Source organism: Cynara cardunculus (genome assembly GCF_001531365.2).
Source record: "Cynara cardunculus var. scolymus isolate 2C chromosome LG 16, CcrdV1, whole genome shotgun sequence".
NCBI lineage: Eukaryota > Viridiplantae > Streptophyta > Magnoliopsida > Asterales > Asteraceae > Cynara > Cynara cardunculus.
The window spans coordinates 5,194,219-5,220,540 of record NC_037543.1 but is presented as its reverse complement, the minus strand read 5'-3'; the positions used below and the strand labels follow the sequence as shown (position 1 = coordinate 5,220,540).

At 35.9% G+C, this 26,322-nt stretch overlaps 1 protein-coding gene across 1 annotated transcript; it reads left to right on the top strand.

Annotated features, from left to right (window-relative positions):
• Window positions 1-4,359: 4,359 nt before the first annotated feature.
• Window positions 4,360-26,047, top strand: LOC112499653 (DNA (cytosine-5)-methyltransferase CMT2-like). The gene is made up of 22 exons (XM_025102966.1): window positions 4,360-5,487; window positions 5,591-5,757; window positions 9,423-9,457; window positions 9,572-9,674; window positions 12,022-12,126; window positions 12,281-12,400; window positions 12,579-12,669; window positions 14,669-14,877; window positions 14,957-15,022; window positions 15,108-15,356; window positions 19,360-19,418; window positions 19,502-19,568; window positions 19,646-19,975; window positions 20,400-20,468; window positions 20,554-20,640; window positions 20,718-20,805; window positions 22,252-22,373; window positions 22,451-22,555; window positions 24,180-24,223; window positions 24,303-24,372; window positions 24,460-24,563; window positions 25,662-26,047. Exons 1-22 carry the CDS (start codon window positions 4,551-4,553, stop codon window positions 25,825-25,827), a joined length of 3,393 nt encoding a protein of 1,130 aa, XP_024958734.1. The 5' UTR covers window positions 4,360-4,550; the 3' UTR covers window positions 25,828-26,047.
• Window positions 26,048-26,322: the final 275 nt, after the last annotated feature.

Below are 26,322 nucleotides of genomic sequence, written 5' to 3'. Positions count from 1 at the left end.
TATCGATTTCCTCCCTCTTCTATATGTTATCTTTCTCTCTCTTTTTCTAGATCGATTTCTTCTTCTTTGGGGTGTACGATATCAGTTTCTTGCTCCAATGGCAACTTATATCTTTGACTTTTGCTACATTGATGTTTGTATATCGGTTCCTTTTTCTACATTGATGTTCATGTGCTGATTTTTACTTCTATGGCAGCTTTTGTTTGTTAATATATTTGCTTCTATGGCAGCTTCTGTTTGTTAATTTTGTTGCTTCCATGGATGTTCCAACTTCCAAGCTTCATTGTTGATTTATTTTGCTTCTATAACAGCTTCTGTTTGTTGATTAGTTGAAGTTTGTATATCAATTTCGTCTACATTTTTGCCTCTACATCGATGTTTATATATCAAGTTCTTCTACATTTTTGCTTCTACATTGACGTTTGTATATCGATTTCTTTTTCTTTGTTATAGAATGTTATTATGTCTTTGTTTTAGGAATGGAATAAACGGGTGAATCAGAACAACCGGGTTTTGTATGTTCACCTAGGTGAGGGGCGATGAAGACCAGAGAGAGAGAGAATGTAAAAATGGAAGGTGGGTAAAAGACGGATTTGCCCTCATGTGAGAGGTACATGCCTTTATTTAACGGAACTCCGTTAACGATGTCAACTCGAGCAACCGTTGATGCAAGAAAAGTAGAAAATTAGGGAGTTTCGATGTAGATAATTACAACTCGTTTTAGTGAACAAATCCAAGTTTTAAGCAAACGAAAAGGACCAACATTGTAATTCACCTTTTAACAAATAAAGTGTAAATATCATATTATGTCATTAAAAGGTGATGAAAGGTCAAAGATTTAATATATTTAAATTATGTCTCAATTTTTTGTACATATTTTTATACAATTTTTACAGATTTCTTGATGATCCAATTTTTATTTTTTTGTTGTGCATACTTTTAAATTAACTTTTTTTCAATTTTTATTGTTACATACTTTTATACAATTTTTACAATTTCTTGATAACCTAACTTTTGTTTTTTATTGTACAAATTTTTATTGTATATACATAATGATGCATAAATATTTCAAGGTTCCACGAACGAGTTCCAATATTACCTTCAAAGAAATTCTGAAATACAATCAAGCGGACTTCACCATCAACTTCGTTCCGACTTGATGGAACATATTTGGTCTCTTAGCGTAACACCCATGATTTCAGAGCTTGCACTTGTGACTAATTACCTTATAGAATGACATTTGAGTTGATGGATCATTAAGGTTTTACATAATTATCTTATTGGAAAGTGTGAGGGTCGAATAAGGCAATAAAATAAAAGGTTTCGGTTGAAAAAAGGTTCCCGCAACCTTCCATGCGGCTTGGGTTGCGGGATAAGTCGCGTAACCCACTGGTGGGACGCGAGCGACTAGTCATGTGACCTAGGTCGCGACATTTGCTTGTACGATTTAATATCCATTTTTGGCTAGGGTTTGGCCATTATTCTCCTCTCTTCCACTTTTCTATCCTGTGAGTCGACTTTGGCACTTATGCGGTCGAGTTTGAGAAGTTTTTGGAGGAAATGGAAGGAAAATCTTAAAAATCGAAGAATCATGGTTGTTCATCTCAAGATTTGGAAGAAGTAAGCATTTTTTGGTATTTTAAGATTTAGCTTGGGTTTGTTGTGGATCTGATATTGTGGTTGCATTTGGTGTCTTTCTAAACTTGGGTTGTTGCTTTGAGAAGATTTCTAAAAGTTCTTGCTTATGGTTCTCAAATCTACATCCTTGGGAAACTAGAGATGAGTTTTGAAATTAGGTTTAACTTAACTTAACCTAGCAAGATGAGTTCAAGTTTTTATGAAAAACTTTATACATGCCAAAAATGTCTATTTTGGAGTCTTAAAGTGTTTTCTTTGAGATTTGTCAAATGAGAATGATATCTTGAGGATATTGCATTTTTGCATATTTGATTTTATAGATTACTCAGAACTACTTATATGGTCTGGATGTTTTAATAAATAAATCATGATGAGTGTGGTTTTGATGATTTATTGTATTTATGAGATGTATTTGATGTTATTACATTTATGATATACTATGGAAGTATAGATTGCTTGGTTCTTTATAACTCTCAATTTTGAGAGTTATTTGTTGTTCAATACTCCTATTTTTATATACTCATTTTTTGTCTCTATCTTATATTTTTGGTCTAAAATGTTCTTAAAAGGTGATGAAAGGTCAACTATTTGATTTTATTCTGAAAAACTGTCACTGCTGGACCGTGTCCACTGTGATAATTTCTTCAAGACAGATCTGGATAAGGTTAAATACCCTATTTTTTGGGTATTTAAAATATTTAAATCTGCAGTCCATTCCGGAGATTTTACAAAATCTAAATGAATGGTTCGTTTTGTTTAAAAATGACTTAAAGTACTTTTTCTCTTAAATCAAGGGAAATACCATCTATATATTTTGCATCCTTTCAAAAAAGTAACAAGTCTAGAAGATAGAAAAGTGGAATGAAGTCTTCGCCCTAAAGTAGAAATGATATTTTTTTCATTTGGATAAAAGGGATGTCCATCTCACCCTTTATCCTATAAATTGAAGCATTTACTATCATTTTGAAGATCATCCCTTTGAAGCACAACTCAACCGAAATCTTTCTTCTTCTTCTTGTCTTAAGTTAAGTTTTAGCATGTGATTTTTTTTCTTAATTGTAATCTGCTACCCACAGTTTCACCATTGTGGGAAAGCAGACTTTTGTTCTATTTTAATGAAAGTACGTTTCAATTTTATTTCTTGTCTTATATTATGTTTCCTATGTCTATTATGAGCTAATCACTTATTTTGGGTGTGAGTGTGAGTCAAACTTAAGACTAGTATGCACTTTTCAATAACACTGTAGAACAAATGAAATTCATACAAAGTAATAAAACTAAAAAAATAAGAAAAACCATTGATACCAATTATATAGAGCTTATAAAAAATGATATTAAGAGTGCAAAATCGGGATTGAATATCTGCTAACTACTTTCTTCAATTTTCAAAGAATTCATGTTCGACATTTCATGTACGAGAACGTGAGTAAGTATTTATTTATTTAAGGGTTTTAATTTTTAAGTTTCTTTTGTTTATTTAAGTCTTAAGTCTCTACATAATTATCATTTATCCCACAAGTTATATCTTAACAATAGCTCACACTTTACAAAATAACGTGTCGTAACGTATCATAATGTGCCATAATGCAAGCAAAAACCTTAGAATGGAGCCATGTGGGTTACGTAGTGGCGAGTCCCAAGCCTTGAAGGCATAACGCGCCATAACGAGGCCGTAACAAATTATTTGGATCTAGGGGTAAGCACGGGTCGGATCGGACCGTGAAAGAGGAAACCTGATTGGGAATCTGATTAAAATATTGTACCCCGAATTATGGTATTCGGGTTCGGGGGCAGTTCGGGTTCGGTTTTGTGCTAACAATCGAACCAGTACCTGCTTGCTTACAGTCTTACACAACAATGATAGACCATTAGTTTGCTTAGTGCTTACAGCCTTACACAACAATGCTAAATGCTTGCTTTAGTTGCTTACCTGCTTGTTGTTTCTGCTTGGCAGTTGCAGACTTGCAGCTTGTCAATTTCAGTTTCCGATGACCGAGAGAGGCACCAAGGGCTAAGTCAGTCAGGGCTTTAGGCAGAGAGTCGAGAGACCGGAGATGGAGAGAGTCGAGATCGAGAGAGGTAGAGACTGAGAGAGGCAAGAGCGCAACTCGCAAGGCAGAGTTGAAAATCCTTAGAGTGGAAAATTTCAAAATAAGCCCTTTTGTGTTCTTCGGGTTTTAGGCGGGTTCGGGGGGAGGATCTTGAGATTCTACCCGATCCGCCATACCCGATGTAGTCTTTTGATTCGGACTTCGGTTATGTTCGGGTCGGTTTTCTTTGATCGGGTAATTCGGGTACGGTCGGATTTTGCACAACCCTATTTGGAACTATGTTCTTACCTTGAAGTCGATGTGAAGTAACAAATTACTAGTATTCTAAATTAAAATTTTGATATTTATTTATAAATATATAATAGTTATTGATGTTTAAAAATACATAACATCCACACATAAAGTTCTGTTAGACCTTATCATTATAGATTTTTATATGAATTTTTAATTCGATGAATTAAAAACGAGGTTACATAAAAAAATAAAAAAATAAAAAAATGAATGCTTTTATTTTAATTAATTTGACTGGTTAACGGCTATTTTTGAATCATATAAATAGTTAAAAAATAAATAGATTCCCTGCAGCCAACCCCTCCGAGCCCAAATGTACCAGCGAAGTCCCACTTAAATTCTCCCCAGCCCACAATTCAATGCAGAAACCCTAGTCGGAAGAATCTTCAGACGATTGCCGATCGAAATTCAAGCTGATCGCATTGCTAGTAGTGATAATCGTTTATCAGAATGTGCTGTGCTGATTGACTCCACCTTCGACGTCGGGGAATTGTCACCGGGAATCCCCGACATTGTCTGAACTTCGGTGGAAATCAACTGTGGTGCTGAATCGGAGAAATGCTCAACTAAATGTTCACTGGAAAGAAATCTGAACCGTGTGATGAGGTCTCCAGGACGAATTCGGCTTCGAAGATGGTCGTGAGAGGATCTACGAGGATGAATTCGGATATAAATGTCGCAAAATGGGGCAAATTTTCGACCACCGGATCAGACGCGTTGGCTCTGACACTGCACTCACTTAGCAGTGATTTTTACTACAACAGCGATGAATCACCGGTGCCGTTGAAGGTTTACGACCCCAGTCTGGCGCATGGAAAATCGGTGCGTAGATCTCCTAGGTTCACGATGGGGGAATCTATTATTACCACAAAAGGCGCGTCTAAAAATAAAAGTGTCCTTGGAGAAAGAGTAGAAGGAAGTTCTTCTGGGAGATCATCGCGATTATCTTCTTCAACTGCGTTAATTGTTGGTACATTGGATCGTCAGCGAAGTCCAAAAAGTAAAGCTCTTCCGAGAAGGCGCCTACGAAGGTCGCCGAGATTATCTCCCGTGACGTCACATGCGGAGAATGCCGGTAGTAACAAATTGAAAAGGCTTCCGCAAAAATGCTTAAGAAGATCACCGAGGTTGTCCCCAATACCTTCATGTCCTCAGATCGAATGGGAAGGTCTTCACACCAGGGTGAAGGGAGAAAGGACTACGGATGGACCAAAATTGAAGAGGATTAAGTCGTGTGTGGAGGAGTTAAATTCTAATGTGGTGACTGAGAAGTGCACAAAGAAGTCTTCTGCTCGTGTTCAACATGGTAATGGCAATTGTGAAAAATTAGCAGTCCCTGCTCTATCTTCTGCGGAGACTGTAAAAGACGACTTCATTCCAAATGGAGACACCGCAAGACCGTGTGGATTAGAGTTTCACGTACGCAAGAAGGAAGACAGTGAAGTCAAATCTACTTCAATTAGGACACATGATAAAAAGGCGGCATCAGTGGGCAACATTGATTTTGGTAAGTTGAGCGGGAAGTTCTTAGGATATACCAAAATGCAATTTGCTGCATGGGAATGAAGCAACTGAAAAGAGGTATACATTAACCGAGTTGCATGTTTCAGGGTACAACAAGGCACCACCAGTAAGGTGCAAGACTAGTGTGTCCTCTACTAAGCAACAGTCCTCTACTAAGAAACAGAGAAAGCTAAAAAGAGCATCCTTCTTTGTTGGGGAGCCAGTTCCTGAGGATGAAGCTCAAGAAAGGTGGCATTGGCGCTACGAATTGAAGGTATGGTTTATGGAACCTAATGATGGTGGTGCGTTTATTTATTTTCTTGATTTATGCATATGTTTCTGGCATGTTTTATTGGGCTTTTTGCAAGCTATATTTGTTTCTTTTGGGGTTATGATGCACCTAAATTGACCTGATTTAAATAACATGTACATTTGTTTGAGAATATGCTTGGCCATCACTTAGACAATCCTTGATTTACTTACTTATTTATTCATTTTTTTCTACAAAAACATAGCAAGTATGTTGTGCGCTGGCTATTAAGTTATTCCGATGCTCTCTATCCAATAGTTTGAAGAATTAAGTGGTCAAAAGTGCTAGGATCATGCCCGATTTTGTGCCAGGCGGCATCTGATGTAAAACTTCTCAAGAATCTTATGACTTGATGATTGCTGATACTCTATAGTAGAATTTTATGGCCCAATTGTGAAGAAGATTGTTTCCTGATGTGCAACTGTTTTAAAGTGCAGCTCAAGGTAAATAGAATATGCCTTTTGGTGGCACCGTGTGATGCTGTAACTTGCTGCATTCTAGTTTCCAGGAGCACATTGGAGTTTGATGTTTCAGTCATTCATTCTTTAGCCCAGTCACTTCTGTCTTTTACTGTAAAAGTATGGAGTCAAATTACATCTATCATGTATTGAAATCGTAACCTTGTAGTCCTTATCGAACAATCACATCGTGCACTATGTCATATTCTAGGAGATGATCAAACTTGGATGGATATTACTCTATAGCATTTCTGTTTCTAGAAGGCATGGTAGTTCTCAAGATGATTTAGTTGAACTCCATCCTTAGTATTGTTATAATACACTGAAAACTTGATGGCAGGGATTATGTTGTAATCTTTTAGATTTCCATCATGAATTTATATGCTGGCCTGGATGTGGTTATGCCAAATACAATTACCAACGAAATGTTTATGATGGAGAGGAAACATCCAGATTCAATTGTGTAGCTTATAAAACATATTATGTTAGAAATCGAGGACTGCTGATCATATACACTCTGGATAAATCATCATTTGGATCGCGTTTGTTCGCTTTCCAAATACACTAATTCGTCCCTATTAGTCTTGGTATCATGAATTGAGTATTGGGATGATCCAAATGATAACACTAATTCTAAAGGCTGAAATCGAGTCCTTACATATACCCAGATTGCACATTTTACATATTTATATGAGAGATCGAAGGTTACGATCGTTAGGCAGTTAACATGTGACTGCACATCAGTTACAACCGCTTACGGATAAGATTGAACAGTTAGAACGGACTGAGAGGTTATGAACAGAAGCACCGAGTTCAGAGCGCTGAACAGAAGGCTAAGAAGCTCTGAGTCCAAAGGCTTCTGATTTATAGTCAAATTTTACTAAGTTTCAGAACTAGTTCAGGGGATGGTACCACTGCCTGGGGGGTTCCCCCTAGGGCCCCGCAAGGGGGAGCAACCCCTTGAACCCCCCACCCCCTTTGGTTTCTTAAGGTGATAGAGGCACCATTTGTGAGTGTGCACTCCACACCTCCTAACTCACTTTGTGTTTGCCTTGTCACCTAATTGATCCCTAGGCAAATCACAATTAACCAAAATTGATTGATGGCACTAGAATCACTAACATATTATTGGGAGGGAGGGAATGTATCTGTTGTAGGCATCACCAATTTGATGTGAAACTTTTAATTCTCCTTTATAAGGCCTAAACACCTTTCTTTGTTTTTGCGAGGGAGAGGAAATTCTTTATGATTCACGTTTGTCCTAGTATGTCAAACTCACTATGCTTGTGAAAGCCGAAATGCTCAATGTGGTCCATTAATCCATTGCTGGAGCTCATTTCATACTTTATAGGCCTTGAAAAATAGTTTGGCTTGTTTGCACATTGAACTGTCTTGTATATGCCCTTAAAATATTTTTTGTCAACTAGTGTTATGGGAAGACAGTCTTATCATTGAATCATGATTTCGTTTCAAATTCTGGATTTCATTCTCATTTCAATATGGGCAAGATCAAGAACCTAGGGCATTCATGTAACCGCAATAGCAGATTCAATGCTCAACCATCTTCATCAATCAATCAATGAATTTTTCACCTAAAAAGAAAAGAAACAATCCAATCTCTCAGATTTTGGTTATTCTCTCATCAGCTTAGCCAACAAGTTGCACTCTAACTTAAATAATTGATGTCATCTTGAAATTTGGCTCTTCAGCCGAGAACATGCCCTAAAGAGATGTCATTGGTAAACTTAGACAGACATCCAGGACAAGTTTATCTGCTGATAATGTTGTTTTTGACATTATTGTTATATACTTGGCAGTTTTTTGCTGTTTCCAAGTAAATTTAGCATTATTCTAACAGTTTATTGAAAGTTAAGTACATATGCTGTCTTCCGTGATTATGAGCTTAATTTTGAAGAATACGAGTGACATCGGAAATGGGATTCGAAGAGGAGGTCAATGGCGTTTTTCAAAGGAAACTTGGAGCTGAAACAGATCTGAATAAAGGCAAAACAGTGCCTCACACAGGTTGAGCCGCGAGTTTCATAATCACCGTGGCTATTTTTGAGTGCGGGCGAGCGGAAAGTTGCGGGAAGACCTGTGAGTCGATTAAACTTGTTCCATCTAGGGTTGAGGTTACTTTTTTAAACACCAGTTGACTTTTTGGGCCATTTTTGGGCGTATCTTGGCATATTGTCGGAGCAGTTGAAGGATGGGAACACAGTTGGATTGAAAGTTGAACGCCATATTCGTTACTTGTGCATAGAGATTCATCATATTCATCAGAGAAGGGAGTTTTAACATTGTTTTAGATCTTTGATTGAGAAATCATGTCTATATCTATGAATTCTTCCCTTTTTGCTTCGTTTTCTGTCACCCCAACGGGAACTAATCCTTAAATTTTGGGGGTTGAATGATTTTGGTTTGTAAGCATATACACGTAACGTTGGGATTTTAATTGGATTTTTCCAATTAATGAAGCATTTGGATTTGTTCATAATGCCTTTGTTAGCCTGATCAACTGTCGCTTGGTTTAATTGTTATAAATTAGCTTTGAGAAAAGTAATTTATATTTAGATTCATGATTCATGTACCTAAGGTGAGAACTTGGATGGAGATATACCAATTAAAACTTGGTGCTTTTATACAATCTTGGCCTAAATGAATTTCAGAAACTGTGTGAAGAGCTCGAGAGATAAAACCTGCGGTTTCTTGGGATAAACCTTTTATAACTTGTGAGAGAGAGTATTAGGTAATTCCGTTTTTGTGTCTTCAATATTTCAGTTAATTGGATTACCTGATAATTATTTGCATCTGGAGTGTTATGTGAAAACCATTAGGATTCCAACTCCCAACTGTTTTTCTCCATATAAGATTTCCAACTTTTTATTTCCTAAAATTGCGCAAGATTGCCAGTAGTTTAATTAGATAATTATTAACCAACCAATTCATCTTAATCAATAGTAGTCATGGTGATACTAGTCTCTAATTCTTTTGGTTTGATACTCGTACTTTCATATGTATTATTTGATTCGACACTGTACACTTGCTGTTAGATTTTTTTTCCCGGGGGGGGGGGGGGGGGGGATCCCCAGATCCCTTAGTTCTTTAATTATTTATTTTCCTCTTTATTCTCTTGCAATTTTGAGTTCATGAGAATTCTTAATTACTCAGGGTCAAAGACGGAAGGGACAGAGCTGGATACTAAAGTGAGTGGATTCTGTGTTGTATCTTTCTTAGTTACACTTTAATGCCTTCTTTCTAGTTGTACTTTATGAGATTCCATTTTGGTTTTTTCCACATTGGGATGATAAATGATGCAGTGCTGGTGAAGAGGACGAACTGCATTTGAATGTCATGTGTCATTACCTTCAAGCTAATGTTGATGGATGCATTTACCGTCTTGGAGATTGTGCACGCATAAAGGTAATCCACGTCATTACTAACTTCTTTTAGTAGGTAAATATCAACTTCTATGTGAGATCAAAAATTTGGACTTCAGCTTTTGTCAACTTAATCCTTTCTTAAAACATCTCTCCTGCTACTACTGGGATTTTAATATGAGTAATCTGACATTTGTTTATAGTTATTTAATTTTAATTCCTATTTATGGTCATACTCGAAGATTATTATTCAGAAGCAGTGGTTTGCCTGCCACATAAACCATATTTTTTTTAGAAATACTGAAAAATACCATCCTCCACAAACATACAGTTATTTCTGAGCACCCTTCCATATGCCTGTGAATAGATGGCCATATCATACACTTGATATGGTCATGTCAGTTGATGGGCTTAAAGGTGTTTCCTTTGCAGGTTAGTCCACTTATAAGCTTTTTCTTTTGACAGTTACATGGTGAAAATAACAAGTAAATAAATGGTTGGCTACTTACTATTAATGATGTGCACAAGAGGTTGCTGAACTGATCGAAGTATCAGGCACACATAGAAGAGTCTATGTGAGGATTTGAGTTGCCAAATACTTGTCAGGTCCACAACCAATTTTTTGTTGTTTTGTTGTATCTTAAATTTACAGTAGCATACTCAAATTAACTAAATCTTTTAACAAGACATGGTTTCTGTAAGTAGAAAATACTTACAAGGAATCAGTTGTCAAAATACCATATAAGACATGCAAGAGTGAACAAGGAAATAACAACTGAAAATCACAGTGATCTCTTCTAAATATTGGTTTTGGTGTCCCCTAGGCGTTCTCACAAACATTTTTCTCTGATTTCCTTTATTATATCTTATTAATTGGCCAGCCAAATGAATCCAGGTTAAGTGATCATTAAGCAGTCACAACATTTTTTTCCTTGAGCATGTATTTTTGTTTATGTTAAGCAATTGTTCTCTATGTGATACTGGTTTTCTTTATCGTGTTTAGACCGGGATTCATAATATATCATCAACTCATATTAGTACGTCCACATATTTCTATACATTCGAACTAAGGTGCATTTTTGTAACAAATAAAAAATCTAATAGTAGATTTAGACTGCTTAGGCATCCTCTTACAATTCGATTAGAACGTCCAAGTTTTACAAAGACCCCTTAGTTGCTTGAACACTGCTGCCACTTCAAAAGTCAATGGACATAGCATTGCACATATATGGTTTTACTCATTCCTATGATAATTCCTTCACATGATTTAGGCTAGGTTGTTAATTGTGGTTGAACTTTCCTTTGTTTTCTTTATGTATCCTTTGGTGGAGGGGGAGGGGGGTTAGCTCCAATTCTCACATGCTTCATTTGAGACTAGTGTTTCTTGATGCCAAAATAAGATAGTTGCATTTAATTTGTAATTCTGAAATGAGGAAATTCTCTTTGATGAGTTTTGAAGCATCAAATGATGAGTTCTGAATAGTGCAGTTATGGAAAACATTTTAAGCTTAAGAAATATCATTAGCGTTGAACTATAAATATGTTGCATAACAAAAGGAGGAAAATTTTATCTGAAAACTATATCTATACAGAACTAGGAATCAAGGATCTATTCATTGAATACAATACAACTGGAGTTTACGTTACCATATGTATAAACAGTGAACATTTATCGTAAATGCATATTTCGTATAAAATATTATATTTAGCTACAAGGACAAGGATGAACACCGAACATACACATCAGAATCTGCCTCAAAGAATAGAGGTATTTGTGAACACATTCCTGGATAACAAGTCTAAAGGTTTTGACTATATTGATGCTAGTGTCAATATCCTTGATATGGAGCAGGAGCTGCAAACTTGTTTTTTTTGTTTATATAGCTTTATTCCATTTTTTTTAATTGAAATCCCATTTTGTAGCTCGTGCACAGCTTCTTATTCATGTAGAGTTAATCATTATGCACTTCTAATATAGTTGATGATAGTTATACGGTTATACCCAGTTTGTGGTTGGTCATGCTAAACTAACTTGACATTTTTGTTTACCTCCAATAAATGTATTTCAGTAGTTTTACACTTACTAAGTTGTTACATGATCCTTAAGTTATATCAATAAACAATTTGTTATCATAGTTAACATACTCGTGACCCTGCTGATCCAATAAAAAGGGAAAGTGAAGAAAAGGATAGAACCCCATGTAGGCTTTTCAATTAGCAAAAAGCCATTTTGGTTAGTTGGTGGTATATAGCATAATATCCATCTCCCAGCCAGTATTTGCTGCTGATGCATCTTATAGATCATTCTGTGGTATCCTTGTTACTTTTCTGCTTCAATGCAACTGAGCTAATATGGGTAACAAAGATCATATTTGAGCAATTTGTTTCAGGGTGAAGGAAAGAGAGAACATGTTGGCAGGATCGTAGAATTTTTCAAAACATCCGATGATGAGAATTACTTTAGAGTACAGTGGTTTTTCAGAGCTGAGGACACGGTCGGTTGCTGCACCGCAATGTTAATTTTAATGTCATCTTTCACATCCTTTTTCTGTTTGTACGTTTGTTAGAAGTTGACTTTCTGTTCTGCCATTTTGCCTGATCTTCAGCCTTTTTTGTCGTTTTTTTAACTTCCAACTTTTTATTACTCAGGTCATGAAACAAGCTGCTGCTTTTCATGAGAAGAAGCGCTTATTCTCCTCCACATTAATGAACGACAACTTATTAGATTGTATACTTTCTAAAGTGAAAATAACAGAAAAGGCTCCCGCGGTATGTTGCAAACTTAGTTTTCATTTTCTCATTCGTATGTCCAATTTAATCCTCTTCAATAGTTTGAAGTTCTGTAGCATTTTAAGTTCTTATATTTTTTGCTTTCATGGATGGTCAAATATTGCATTTCATTTAGTTGATTTTTTATGTTATTTTAAAATTCTTGCAACCATTGCAGCTAGGTTTGCAATCAGCTATTCAGCCATCTGAATATTATTGTGATATGGAATATTCTGTGAAATATTCAACATTCCGCTCCTTGGCGACTGGTAAGAGGATGTGCTTGCCATCCGATTTGTTTGCCATGTTAAATATTTGTAGCATCAGAAAGAACATTCAAAGCAAACATCTTATTGAAGGCAACAAATAAGTGAGAAGAACTGCCGATGACAGGCGACATATTGCTAAATATGATGTCAAGCACTAACTTTTCATGGCCATTCAGAAAAATTCCTCTTCCAGATATAAGTCATCTGTTCCCATATCACCTGCCGGGATATGTACTAAATAAAATTTCTATAAGACGACAAGAAAGATAATTTACTGTTGAATACATATGAAGGCAATCAATAAATAAAATATATGCAACTTGGACGTAATTGGACTTAGATGGTTATATTGGCATCTGCTATTTTTTTTAGAAAGATGCACTATCCTCTTTGTCGGCTGTTCTTTGCTCTTTTACTGGATTTTACCCCAAAAGTTTTTTTTAGTATCGGATTAATATGACAAATATCGAAGTTCATTTTTCTTTATAGTGAGATTGATTTCATTTATGGTTGTTCTAGAAGATGATATTCTGCTATGAACATCAATTTCCTATATACGTATGTGTGTGTATATATAAACATATGCACTTTATAGTGTCCATATTAGATCTGGAATAAAAAAATTCAAGATAAAAAGCACTTACAATTTAGAACACCAAGCAAACGAGTCCATGAGTCCTGTTCTGAATCTTATCTGTCTGGTGTTCAAGAAAAAACAATCTACTTCCACATTTTTTTTAGGGACTAAATCTCATTTTGAAATATAATAAGGTCTTTGTTTCGCCCTTCATGTACGGGATTGTCAGAGCCATTGTAGATCACACTTAGCACCCCCATTCTGCCTGTACTTCTAATATCCCATGATTGCTCCTTCATCAGGGTTATTACTCTAGTCTAGATTGAAAAATAAGCAATGATTGTTGTGTCCAAAAGACTTGGTTCAAACATCCGGGCTAGAGAACCTAATCCACCTCCCCCTTCACTTCCATTAGTCCCTCATGTGGGGTTCTATTTATAACACCTGACCAACAGTCTAGTCTGGACCGGGTCATGGAGGACATTATTATCTTAAACGGGAGTATACTCTGCTCTGGGCATTTCGTCCATCAAGCAAACATGACCACTATGGACATGTACTCCATAATTCTGGTGCTTTTAGTGATGAGATGAATTGAGTACTTCATTATGTGCTGAAATTATCACGAGGTCTAAAGCAGGTATTAGTCACGAGTTCGGAGAAAAAAGCATAAGCCTCATGATAAATTCTGACCTGATTTGCAGATAGATGACACCATTCACCTTTTGTGGAAGTTCTGAACTCATTGAACTGGCAAAGATGAAATCAAGTAAAAATAGAGTGTAGGTTGTACCTTATGGCAGGAAATTGAGATGGTGATACAAAATTATATTGCTTTTCGTGCAACTCCCATGTTACAAGAACATCTGTTGACTTGCTGGCCTGTTGGCTTCTACAAATCTTCAAATGTTACAAGAACATCTGTCTAATACTTTATAAGAGTAGGTTTCATTCAAAATTTTCATCTGCCCAAGTCTGAGAGGTCATTAAAGTTATGTGGATAACTAGTTCTTGACACTCAAAGCTGTTAGAAGGGGATAATGCCTGGCACTTGATTAAGGGCTCGGATTGAGATATGTCAACAGCTAGGTTGCAGGTTGGAATCTGTGGGCAGACACTTCATGCAATTTGTGCCAAAGATGTAGTCTGTACCCAGTCCATCCATCAGCATCCTTGGCGAGTGGGACCTTAACCCGGTAATGGCTGTTTTGCGCTGACATAGTATTCGATTTGTTTGTCTTAACTCCATTATGTCATTAAAAATTGTTATGCATGTAGAGACCTAGATGTTGGGAAATATCATTAGTCACCTTCTATAATATAATATACCCTCCACAAAGATCGTTAATTTTAGCTTTAAAATTATGGTCTTTAATTTATTACATGTAACTGTTATATTGCTGTCTTATTGAAACTCTGCAGCTACAAACAGTTTGGTAGCAAGATGTGATTTGACCTTGCCAAGTAGCCTTGATGCTAACAATGTGACCATAACTACAACTCCATTAGAGTTAAGTAGTTGTGAACCGTACAAAGCTGAACTGGCATTATTAGATCTCTATGCTGGTTGTGGTGGAATGTCAACTGGACTGTGTCTTGGTGCCAAAATTTCTGGTGTTAAACTTGTAACGGTAACTATTATATTCCTCAACTCTTGTTTGAAGCTGTTATATTTTTACAATGTATTGATTTTTCTTTTTCTCTCTTAAGAGATGGGCAATTGATTATCACAAGTCCGCATGTGACAGCTTCAAACAAAATCATCCAGAAACACAAGTGAGTGCTTTGAGTGGTGTATCAATGTATCATAGAAGTATTATCCACTATATATCGCTTCACTATTATCATTTGTCTTTTATAGGTTCGACATATAACTGCTGAAGATTTCCTGGAATTATTGAAGGAATGGGAAAAACTATGCAAATTATATGTGTTGAATGATACTGATAGAGGGCTTGAAACCAGTTCCAATCGTACAAAGAAATCCATAATCAGAGAATCTTCTCTATTGGATGCTGAGGTTGCTCCTGGGGAGTATGAAGTTTCAAGTCTTGTTGATATATGTTATGGAGATCCCAGCAGTACAGGAAAGCATGGGTTAAAGTTTAAGGTACATTGAAACATGCATTTGTGTGAAAGAAGGTGTGATCGTACTAATCACTTGTCTATGAAACCCTGCTATACTATGTACTTCTCCTAGAATCCTTTTGTCTTCATAATACCTTGCCTTTTGCTTGTTTAATTAGTAGTTTTTAAATCATGTTATCATTGTTTTTATATTACATGTCTTCTTTGAGATGCCCATCCAAGTCCACTACTGTTTGTGGATTTAGCCGCCATTGGTTAGGCCACTCTGGCTAATTTGGTTTGTACCTGTATGTTACGTACATGGTCTGATCATTGATCAGCCCTAAGATCACCATGTCTTTAATATATTCTGATCATTAGTTTCCCTATTCAGTGGTTGTGTATGAGTCGGCTACAAATGATCTGGGCAGCAGTGGCTACGGACCAGTATCCGGTTCCTATAGCTTGGTTGGGTCGGATAAGATAACAATTAACATGTCAAAATGGGTAATGGGTAAATGGGAGGGCCAAATGGGTATCTTTCTCTACAGAGGGTCAAATGGGTTGGATTGGATTTTCTCATTTTTTTCTTTCATGGGTCAATGCCCATGTCCTTTTTTCCTCTTTCACTTTCATCATTTTGATTTTCACTTTTTTGCAGATTTTATTTGACAGAATTGTTTCAGAAAACAATTTCCTTTTCTTTTCATTTTGACTTATGAAGCAATTCACATAAGAGTTGAAACATTGTATTGCCTAATTCACATGTGTCCCCCGGCAAATACTGCCTTAACTGTATATGAAGTTTGTAATTCTTAATCGTTAACCACATTGGGGGGGGGGGGAGTTGCCAGTTAATTTTTGCATGCACTTGGTTGTGTTCTCTGTCTCTTGAAATGACTTGGAGTTTAACTGCCCTTGTTCCCCAATAAAGGTCATCTCTTTGGTTTTTAAATCGAAACGAACTGCCCTGTGTTTCCAACCATTGTAACCTAAGAACCAAATCAGACTTTCCTAGTGACAACATCCTTAGAGCTAATGTGAATTTAGTTTTGCCATTTCTCTGACATAATGCGTGGCATTGTTGATTGTTTTTTAGTTGCTTCCATTAGCAATGGTTATAAGAATAATCAATTTCACATTCTCTACTTGACAACACAATTTGGCCACCGTGTTGCGATTAGTAAAACTGTGGGTTGCATTGGAGTCAACAAGTGTCGTAAAACCAACAACACTCCCTGGGGGCAAAGCTTAAAAAATAACAAGGCTTGTTCCTTTATCATTGTTTGTACTAATAGAAATCTCCTTGGTCACTTGAATCTCTTGCTTTTCTTCCTTTATGGGTTGACATTCCTCTTCTTAATTTAATCCTCCTCTTCATGTGAGCAAAACATGAAAAATTGGTGTTTTGAGCATTTGTGTCCAAGGGTATACTTGTCATCATGGTATTAGCATGCCCTTGTTTCCTTCTATTGCTATACAGTGCTCGAATTAATCTTCTCACAAGGGTGGGGTTAAGGATAGGGGCGATTTTGGAAGTGGATAACAAGAGTGGTTTGAGATTGGAATTTGAACTAGTAATGGGTGGAGATTCAAAATGGACGTATAAGAAGTACCATGGCTCCTAGTAACACCATGGAAACAACATAATTTGTTTTGACCCCAATGTAGTAGGGGTAAAACTATATTCAGTTTAATTTCTTCCTTGAACCCAAGAAGATTGAGGAATGGGTGTAGATTTAGTTGGTTTTGACCCCAAGAAGACTGAGGAAGCCTTGGCACTTCCAAATTCAATGTGTTGGTACCCATCCACGGTATCCTCCTGTTTCGACTACTTGTATCTGCAACATCCTTGTGTCCTCAAATTATTTGAATAAATCAATTAGGAACTCCTCTCATCATGGATTTGGTTTATTTAGTCATATAAGATGAAAACTTTATTGTTGCATTTGACTCAGAACGCGTTGCAGCAAATTCCAATTTTTCTACTCCAGCATGGGATGAGATTTGAAAAGTAACAAGCATTCTGAAACCATTCTCTTACTTAAACCAAACCAAACCAAACCAAACCAAACCAAACCAAACCAAACCAAACCAAACCAAACCAAACTAGCCCAAGAAATCCCACTCGATAGTAGGGTAGGGGGTGAGATGTAAGCATACATGACCTCTGATCTCATAGTCCTTTTTTAACTTTATCTTCAATTTTGTGCCACACTACTAGTAGCCTTGGTCTTGGAACCGTCTGACTTGTTAAACTTTTGTCGGTTTCTCCTTTTGGTGTAGCACAAGATGCTAAACGATAGGATTGGGTTGGATTAGTGAAATGGATGCATTGCTTGTTCTTCAAAGTGTTCTTAAATCGCCTTATAGTGATGCCATCATGTAGTTGATTTTCTTTTCAGTAGTGTCATTGTTTCTTATGTAGTGTTACTGTGTTAGCTATGCTGTTACAACGGTCAAAATCTAAAATAGCGGTCAGGACCGTGATTTGATATAGCAGTTATCGCGACGGTAAAGCGGTGGTATAGCAGTTCATGTAACAGTTACAATTATATATAAATGTATGAATGCATACGTAACATAATATATATTTTGAAGATGACATAAGAACACGTGAATAGAAGAGACGACGAGCAACAGATGGTGGAAGACAATGTTGTTATGAAGAGAAGATGTAGATTAGTAGACTAGAATAAAAGAGATGAGAGAGGAGTAGCGAGTTTACACACCAATATTGCAAATGAATATCAGTTCCCTAGGTCATAATCCCTTAACCAACTTCTCTAAACCTTTTAAAAGGCCAAGTGAAAGCCCGACTCCTAATTGTGGTTTTCACACCGCTATTGCAAATCAAAATTGCGGTGATTAGCGCCGCTATTTCTCACTGCTATTTTTTCTAGGACCGCTAACCGCTATAACACCACAATTAACAACATAGAGTGTTAGTATCTAGTGATTAGTGCAATTTCACATTTATCAATAAGATAATAATACCTAGTTCATGAGGGTATTGCACGTTGTTTATTAACTTCTTGTCCTTATTAATAGCACACAAAAGCATATGATTCAGTAGTCCATAATATTATTACAAGGGAAACTTAGTTCATCATTCCATTAGGAACTCATGCTATGCCTTGGATACACACAATATAGACAAAGCATTTTCATCGAACATCTTATATCTCTGTTATGGTAATGTTGTTGCTCTTACAGAAGAAATTTATGTTCTGACTAGTTGTGTACCCGCACAATGCGGCGGGAGCCGTGAATTTTAACTATTTTGAAGTTACACTGGTTTTATTAGAGAAGATTTAACGAAGATATAAGTTACACTTGGTCTTTACATATTAATACAATTTGAATAAATAAAAGTTATGGTTCCAATTATAGTCTATCGATGAAAAAAATTGTATGACAGTTTAAAATCCAATATATTTTAAATCCAACATATTTAAACGACTCCACAAATGTGTTCTATTTACACCAAGAGCAAAGAATTAAGAGATCGAGAGCGAGACCGAGAGTTCTAGAGCAATTGAATGGGAGAACTTTTAATAACTCATGGTGAATATCAGTTTGAATCTCACCTTGGGGGGTGTGGAGAAGACATAGGGGTATGAGAGGGTGAATGCATGAGTGAAACTGAAATGTGTCAAAAGTATCTTGGGAACATGAAAAGAAAAGGCAATAATGTGCATTGGTAACTTGTACTATATGCTATTTTAATTGTAGATTAAGAGATTTTGAGACTGAATGCATAAAGTAATAGTACTTAATGCATTATGAGTTGTTTTTAAGACTTTGTGCATAAATGTATAGTACTTTGTGCATTAAAAATTGTTTTTAAGACATTTGATAAATCTGGTTTATGAGGGAGTGTAGATAAGACAGACTTTGTGAGACACAATGATGTATTGCAAAGACGATCACTGTCGTGTGCTCTCACTCTTGTTGTCCTGGCAGCCTTCTAGTCATTATTTCTTCATAAAATCTTTGTTCAGTTGCCTTATGAAGATGTCTCATACTCCTAGCTTTTCCATTAGGTGCGATGGAAGGGCTACAGTCCAAGTGAAGATACGTGGGAGCTAATTCAAGACTTGAGGTTTATTGTTGCGTATCTATTAATAATAAAGTTCATATTGCAACTATTTGTGCGTTGACTTGCTCATATTTTACCTGCCACAGTGATTGCCAAGGCCACATAAAAGATTTTGTTAGAAGTGGATACATGTCCAAGATATTGCCACGCCCAGTAAGTCATGTTACTAAATTTGGCAGTAATATCTTATCCTCATAAAAAGCATATGGTAAAAAAGATCTATATTTCAGGGTGAAGTAGATGTTATCTGTGGTGGCCCTCCATGCCAAGGGATCAGTGGCTATAATCGATTCAGAAACACTGATGATCCATTGACTGATGAAAGGAATCAGCAAATAATTGTCTTCTTTGACATTGTGAACTTCTTAAAGCCTAAGTATGCATTGATGGAAAATGTCGCTGACATCTTAAGATATGACAAAGCTTCGCTTGGAAGATATGCTATAAGTCGTTTGGTTCATATGAATTACCAATCAAGACTGGGGATTATGGCTGCAGGCTCATATGGTCTTCCACAATTTAGGTTACGTGTTTTTCTATGGGGTGCTCTTTCAAGTGAGGTAACTTGTATACGCTTTTCTTTTGCCTATATTTTAGACATGGTTACTATATATAGTATTATGACCGTTTTTTCAAATCATTGTTGAAAAACTTGATTTTCAATGAGGAGATATAGATTAATAATTAACTTGTCCTTGTCGTTTCAATTACTTCATCAAGCACATTTTAGTTGGTGTGGTAAATTATGACTTGATTTACTATGTGATATAAATTGTGCCTGCATAATGATGGTCAAGAGAACAAACATAAAAGTAACTAACTCTTACTTTTACTTTTTAGACGATATTGCATTTCTATACATCCATTGTTTGTAAATGAAATTCAAGGTTCTTTGATTGACCATTTTTTTTCTGGATGAGTGGGAGCTGATTGTATTTTCCTCCACGTTGCATGAGTTGTATGATGAAAAATCATTGTTTGCAGACGCTACCTCAATTTCCACTTCCCACACATGAAGTTATTGTCAGATACTTCCCTTCAGCTGAGTTTGAGGTATTTGTTATTTTATTTGATTCAAATATGTCAATGTTAGCCATATGTGTTTGTGTCTTCTAATGGTAGAATTCTTGTAATGCAGCAAAATACAGTTGCTTATGATGAAGGGCAACCTAGAGAACTTAAAGAAGCCACTGTTCTTCGTGATGCCATCTCTGATCTTCCAGCTGTATTCTCCTAGATGATACTTTGGTTATCTTTTGCTTTTACTTAACCTTGCATAATGATATGTAATTTAATATGCAGGTTACAAGCCATGAGGATCGTGAAGAGATGGCATATGACATGCCTCCAGAAACAGAGTTTCAGAAGTATATAAGATTAACAAAAGATGGTAAGGCTAATACCTCATTTGTTCAAACCAGTGATTATCTTCACAAAACCGTTTAGGTCCATTACAGTTTGAATATGAAGTTCTTATTTTTCATCCGATTTCATTTTCCTTATGTGTGTGTATACGTATATTCCTTATTTCCCCCCTTCTCCCCTTAATTTCTGATGCCGTACTGTTATCCTGGCATGTATTTGCTTTCCTCTTTCAAGAAACATTTGTTTCTTTCGAGTAAATTACAAAAATCATCCTGGATTATATATTTAAGAACAAGTTTTGTCACTTGACTTACAATTATGCACTTTTGGTTATTTAAAAAACCAAATTAACCAGCACAGTTGGTAATCGGTAACAGAATTGTCAAAATTATCCAGTTAAATCTGGCATGTGAAGAGCACTTGCCATTTAAATAAGGACAAAAATATCCATTTTAATGGAAAAAATTATCACATTAGAATTTAATCAATTATTAAGCAAATGCATTTACACTGATATTAAGCATATTATCAAACAGTTAGAGCACATCTTTGTAGTCACCATCTACTTGCAATTGTAGAACGCAAAGAGTTGTAAATGGTATGTACATGTGTCTGTGAATAGTGCAAGAGTCGGGGAAATGGGTTTATTTTTATTTGGTTAATCAATACTTGTGCCTTTGTATTTAAATATCATATGCCATGCACATGCCATATTTGACAGACCAATTAAAATGGTTATGTTAGCGGAGGACCAAATGTATGGCACAACTGAGTTCTGGGACCCGGATTGCTAAATCGAGGGTCAAGTGACTATACTTGTCTGTTGATATGTAGTCTAAACATATTTTTTTGTAATTGATTCATATCTTTAAATAAATATCCGAAACCATGCAATGGTTGATGTTTTGCAATCAGCAACAAGGGTGCTTATTGAAGTTCATGTTGGGCCTTTATTTGACATGTACAGACATAGTGAGACTGTGACATCTCAACTCTGTTTCTTTTAACATCTAGCATTCTATGTAAGAGTTGTGTTCCGGTGAGTTCAATCCATTTTCGTGAGAAGGTGAGAAATGTATAACCTTATCGTGAGACCTGTTAATAAAACCTTATATTGTGTGAAGGCTACAATCTTCGAACAATATAAATTTATAATGTAACCTTAAAATGCACAAATTACAGGTCGTGTGGAGGTAATCTTCACACAATATAAAGGGGTTACAGACTGGAGAAGAATGAAAATGAAAATTTCTCACATGATCCAAAGGGGTTAAACCATCTTCAAACAGTACTTCACATTTTCTCACCTTCTCAGAAAAATGAAAATTTCTAACATGATGCGGAACTTATAAGTCGAACCCTTGAGGTAGATAAATGTGTTTGTCCACAAATATGCTGAAAGTTACATTTATAAGTAGAGACTAACTTAATAGACTGATCTTCGACTAATATAATCTTGTCCTTCCTGTAGAAATTAATGGTTCTACCCTAAAAGGGGTTACAGACTGGAGAAGCTCTGTTCTTACAGATCATCGACCTTACAAATTGTCAGAAGATGATTTTCATCGAGTGTGTCATGTACCACGCAGAAAGGTTAACCAGTTGTTGCATGGTCTAGTTGTTATTGTTTTGGCGTTCTTCTGGTTCCTAACCTTTTAAAAGCTTTATAGGGAGCAAATTTCAGAGACTTCCCTGGATTAGTTGTGGGTGCTGATAATTTGGTTCGCCGAGATCCAACAAAGGAACCGGTGTTGCTTCCATCCGGAAGGCCATTGGTAAGCAGTTTATTTTTCTCTTATTCTCATCTTCCATCTACCTTCTTTTCAACAAGGAATTGATGTCATCTCACTTGCTCTGTATAGATACTTGAAATGGAAAACGTATTCTTTTATCACTAACGACATATCGTTCACGATAATAAGTTTCTACACCAAATGTATATTTATCATAATCAAACCTCGTGTATGATAAAAAATATTTTTACAAAAGAAAAGACTAATAACGAAATGTCCTTGCATGACTAGAACGTGAGGTGCACTTAATAGATGTACTTAACACCTGGATCAGGGACAATAGGGCTATGATATTATTTCAAAATTCGAGGGACAATTTTCAATGTATCCCAAAATAAAATTTGTAATTTACTCTTAAAAAATATATCGCCAGGTGAGAGAAATAGAGGCTTGGACCAGCGGCAATCGTGAAATGATCTCTTCGTCTTCTCTATATCTCTTATTAACACTTTCTATTGTTAAGAGATCAAGAAAGTGACTAGCATTTCGTGTGCTTATGGGAAGTGTTGATAAGAGATAAAGTGATGCAGAGAAAACGGATAGATCATTTCACGATTGTCGTTGCTCTGTGCCTCCATTTCTCTCATCTCATTTGGTGATGTATATTTTAAGAGTAATTTACAAAATTTATTTCGTGAAACTATGAAAATTTTCACTCAAAATTTGAAATTATATCATAGCGCCTTTGTCCCTCACCCACACATTAGTTCATCCATTAAGTACTATTCACATGCTAGTCATGTAGGACATTTCACTCGTATTGCTTTTCCTTTCATAAAAATATTTTTTATCGTACAAGAGGGTTTTCTTTTTCTAGGTCTGGTTTTTGAATGAAATACTAATGTTCCATATATATGTATCACACAGGAAAGTTCATTTAGGAACCGTAAATATTTTGAGAACCGAGGAACGAAATTTTCATAATGAATGTACATAAATATCCATGGTTTCAAAATATTTATGGTACCCAAATGATCCTGCCCTTACATAAGGAATATATATGTTTTAGCTTGCCTTTACATGGTTCTGCAAGCTATCGCAAAATGTTGACATATGATAACTTGATAAGAAAGCACCGAGCTAACATGGAACATATGTGCATGAGAATGGAAGCATTTTTAGCCATGAAGTTAATCAAAAGCTACAATAAATTTCCCTAAAGTGTTTGTCCTCTGTTTTCACTAAGCACCCGATTTTAGTATCATCTTGATGTCCTCTTACATTTCATTCTACAAAATATTGTGAACTTTTGCTTTTCTTCTTTTAACATAATCATATTGACAACAAATTATTGATTAAACTCTTCTAAGATATGACAACACATTAGAACATATAAACTAATTAGAAAATCCCTGAACAAAGTTTTGTTAGAAGTCCTGAAAATTGTGCTTTTAGATGTGTTTTGGGTGGTCATTGGTACCACATCCGAAGTGCATATCTTAAAGTACAATTCAAGCCATTGCTAACCAAATTTTCTGCAAGAACTGCTGATCAAGGGGAAAAATGTTCTTAACTCCTAATTGTATGTGGTGATGCATATACCTATTCCTGACAAGAACTGAATTGATTCGACTTACAAATCTTTTATATTCTTGTTTGGATGTAGGTGCCAGATTATGTGTTCACTTTTGAAAAAGGAAAATCTAAAAGGTTTGACACTCTCTTAGGCTACTTTGTGAATTACATTTTCTATATTTTTCAACATCCTGAAGTTTGGATACGTTGACAGGCCATTTTCAAGGATATGGTGGGATGAAAACGTGCCAACTGTTGTAACGTTCCCAAATCTTCACAGCCAGGTAGTGTCTGTGATTTTATATGTAAATACAGAAATATCTGAAACACATACTTTGATTTAGTTATTAAACTAATATAAGATGATACAGAGAGCAATACATCCAGAGCAGGACAGAGTTCTTACGATACGAGAGTATGCAAGATTGCAGGGCTTTCCTGATCATTATAGATTTTGTGGCACTGTTAAAGAAAGGTATGGAAGCTACATATGACTGATAACAATTATAATTCAGTTTCAACTTTTATTATAATTTGATAGATTTTAAACACCCCCAGCTCATAACATTTTTGTGTTGATGGACGTATATAAATGTACATCCTAGGCACAAGAAGGAAAACGTCATCAATTCTTTGCATTCGCATTTCTAGAATGGGCAAATTTTATGAAAATGCAACATACTTTGGTTTAATTTTTATTTTGTGTAGCGTACTTTTAAAACCTTCATTTTGGTACACCTCATATGTGATATCTCAAAACCTTTAGACCAAAGTATGTTGGACAAAATAGGAGTCGGAGCTATTGGAGACAAAGGACTTGGGTGGCGTGGTAGGAGCCAGGGGTTTGTGGCTAGTCGGGGGAAGGTATTGGTGAAGTAGACGGTGGGAGTTAAGGACAGTGGTTTGGACTAGGGGTGTAATTTTCCTTCACTTGTTTATGTTTCTCTTGTACTTGCTTTTATTATTATTATTTTGTACTCTATAAGTCTAAACTAGTCTGTCTTATTTTTCTTCCCTTTTTTTGCTTTTTTTATTATTATTTCTGTTTCTTCACAGAAACAGCCGCTCTACCCTTTGGGGTAGAGATCAGGTATGCTTACATCTTACCTTCTTTCAGACCCCATCCCAAGTGGGACATACTAGGCTCGTTTGGTTTTACCGAAGTATGTTGCATTCTTGTAAATAAACTAGGTACCTAAGTGTTCGAGATGTCGCATTTGAGGTACCAAAATGAAGGCTTTGAAAGTACATTACATAAAAATGGAATCGAATCAAAGGATGTTGCCATGTAATGCAATTTGCTCTTCTAGAATCTTAGACGTCTACCCAAATTAATATATCATACGCCTTCATACTGAAAACATAAATAAATAAATTCTTGGAGGACGAAACCATGCATTCTCTACTTCCAAAAGATGGGATTCTACTTTGTACTAGTAAAAACTGATAAAGCACGTCAAAATATCCTCAATCATGACGATGTCTTGCACAAGAGTTCGGTTTGTGTGCATGGTTTACCTATTTTGACTCCCGTTCTAAACGAGAACTGAACTCTTTTTTTGAAATTTTGCAGATACTGTCAGGTGGGAAATGCTGTGGCTGTTTTTGTTTCGAAAACCTTGGGATATGCCCTTGGAATGGCCTTCCAGAAACTGAGCGGAGATGAGGCACTAATGACTCTGCCACCCGATTTCGCGTTCCAAGTGCCCCCACTCGATCAATTTTCTGCTCAGCTGTAGAACCATGCATCTACGCATTATGACTCGTCATTTCGGTGGTTGTAGCCTAATAAACAGAAATAGCATCCTGTTGTTGACACTTGATACAGCTTCTTTAATTAACAACAGACCTCTATGGTCTCTTTTTATAAAGTTTAGGTATGTACAAGTATAATTTGATGTCTGATGTGTTACTAATATGGGATGAATTTTGCATCATCATGTTGTTAATTAAATGTATTTTGATGGCAGTCACTGGTTACAAGTCCACAAATTACAGTGTAGTTTGTCAACCCCTTTCCTCCCAGTTTTTCACATTCCATTTATATTTACCAATCATATGAATACATATAATCAAAGAGATATGAATACATATAAACACAGAGAGAGGAAGTGGACATGAATTAAACAAATTTAAAATAAATTTTAAATCTGATATATCTTAATTTCATTGATATGATATAATAAGATGTATGATTTTGGGTCATGTGATTTTGTAGTAAAAAGCCTAGAAAA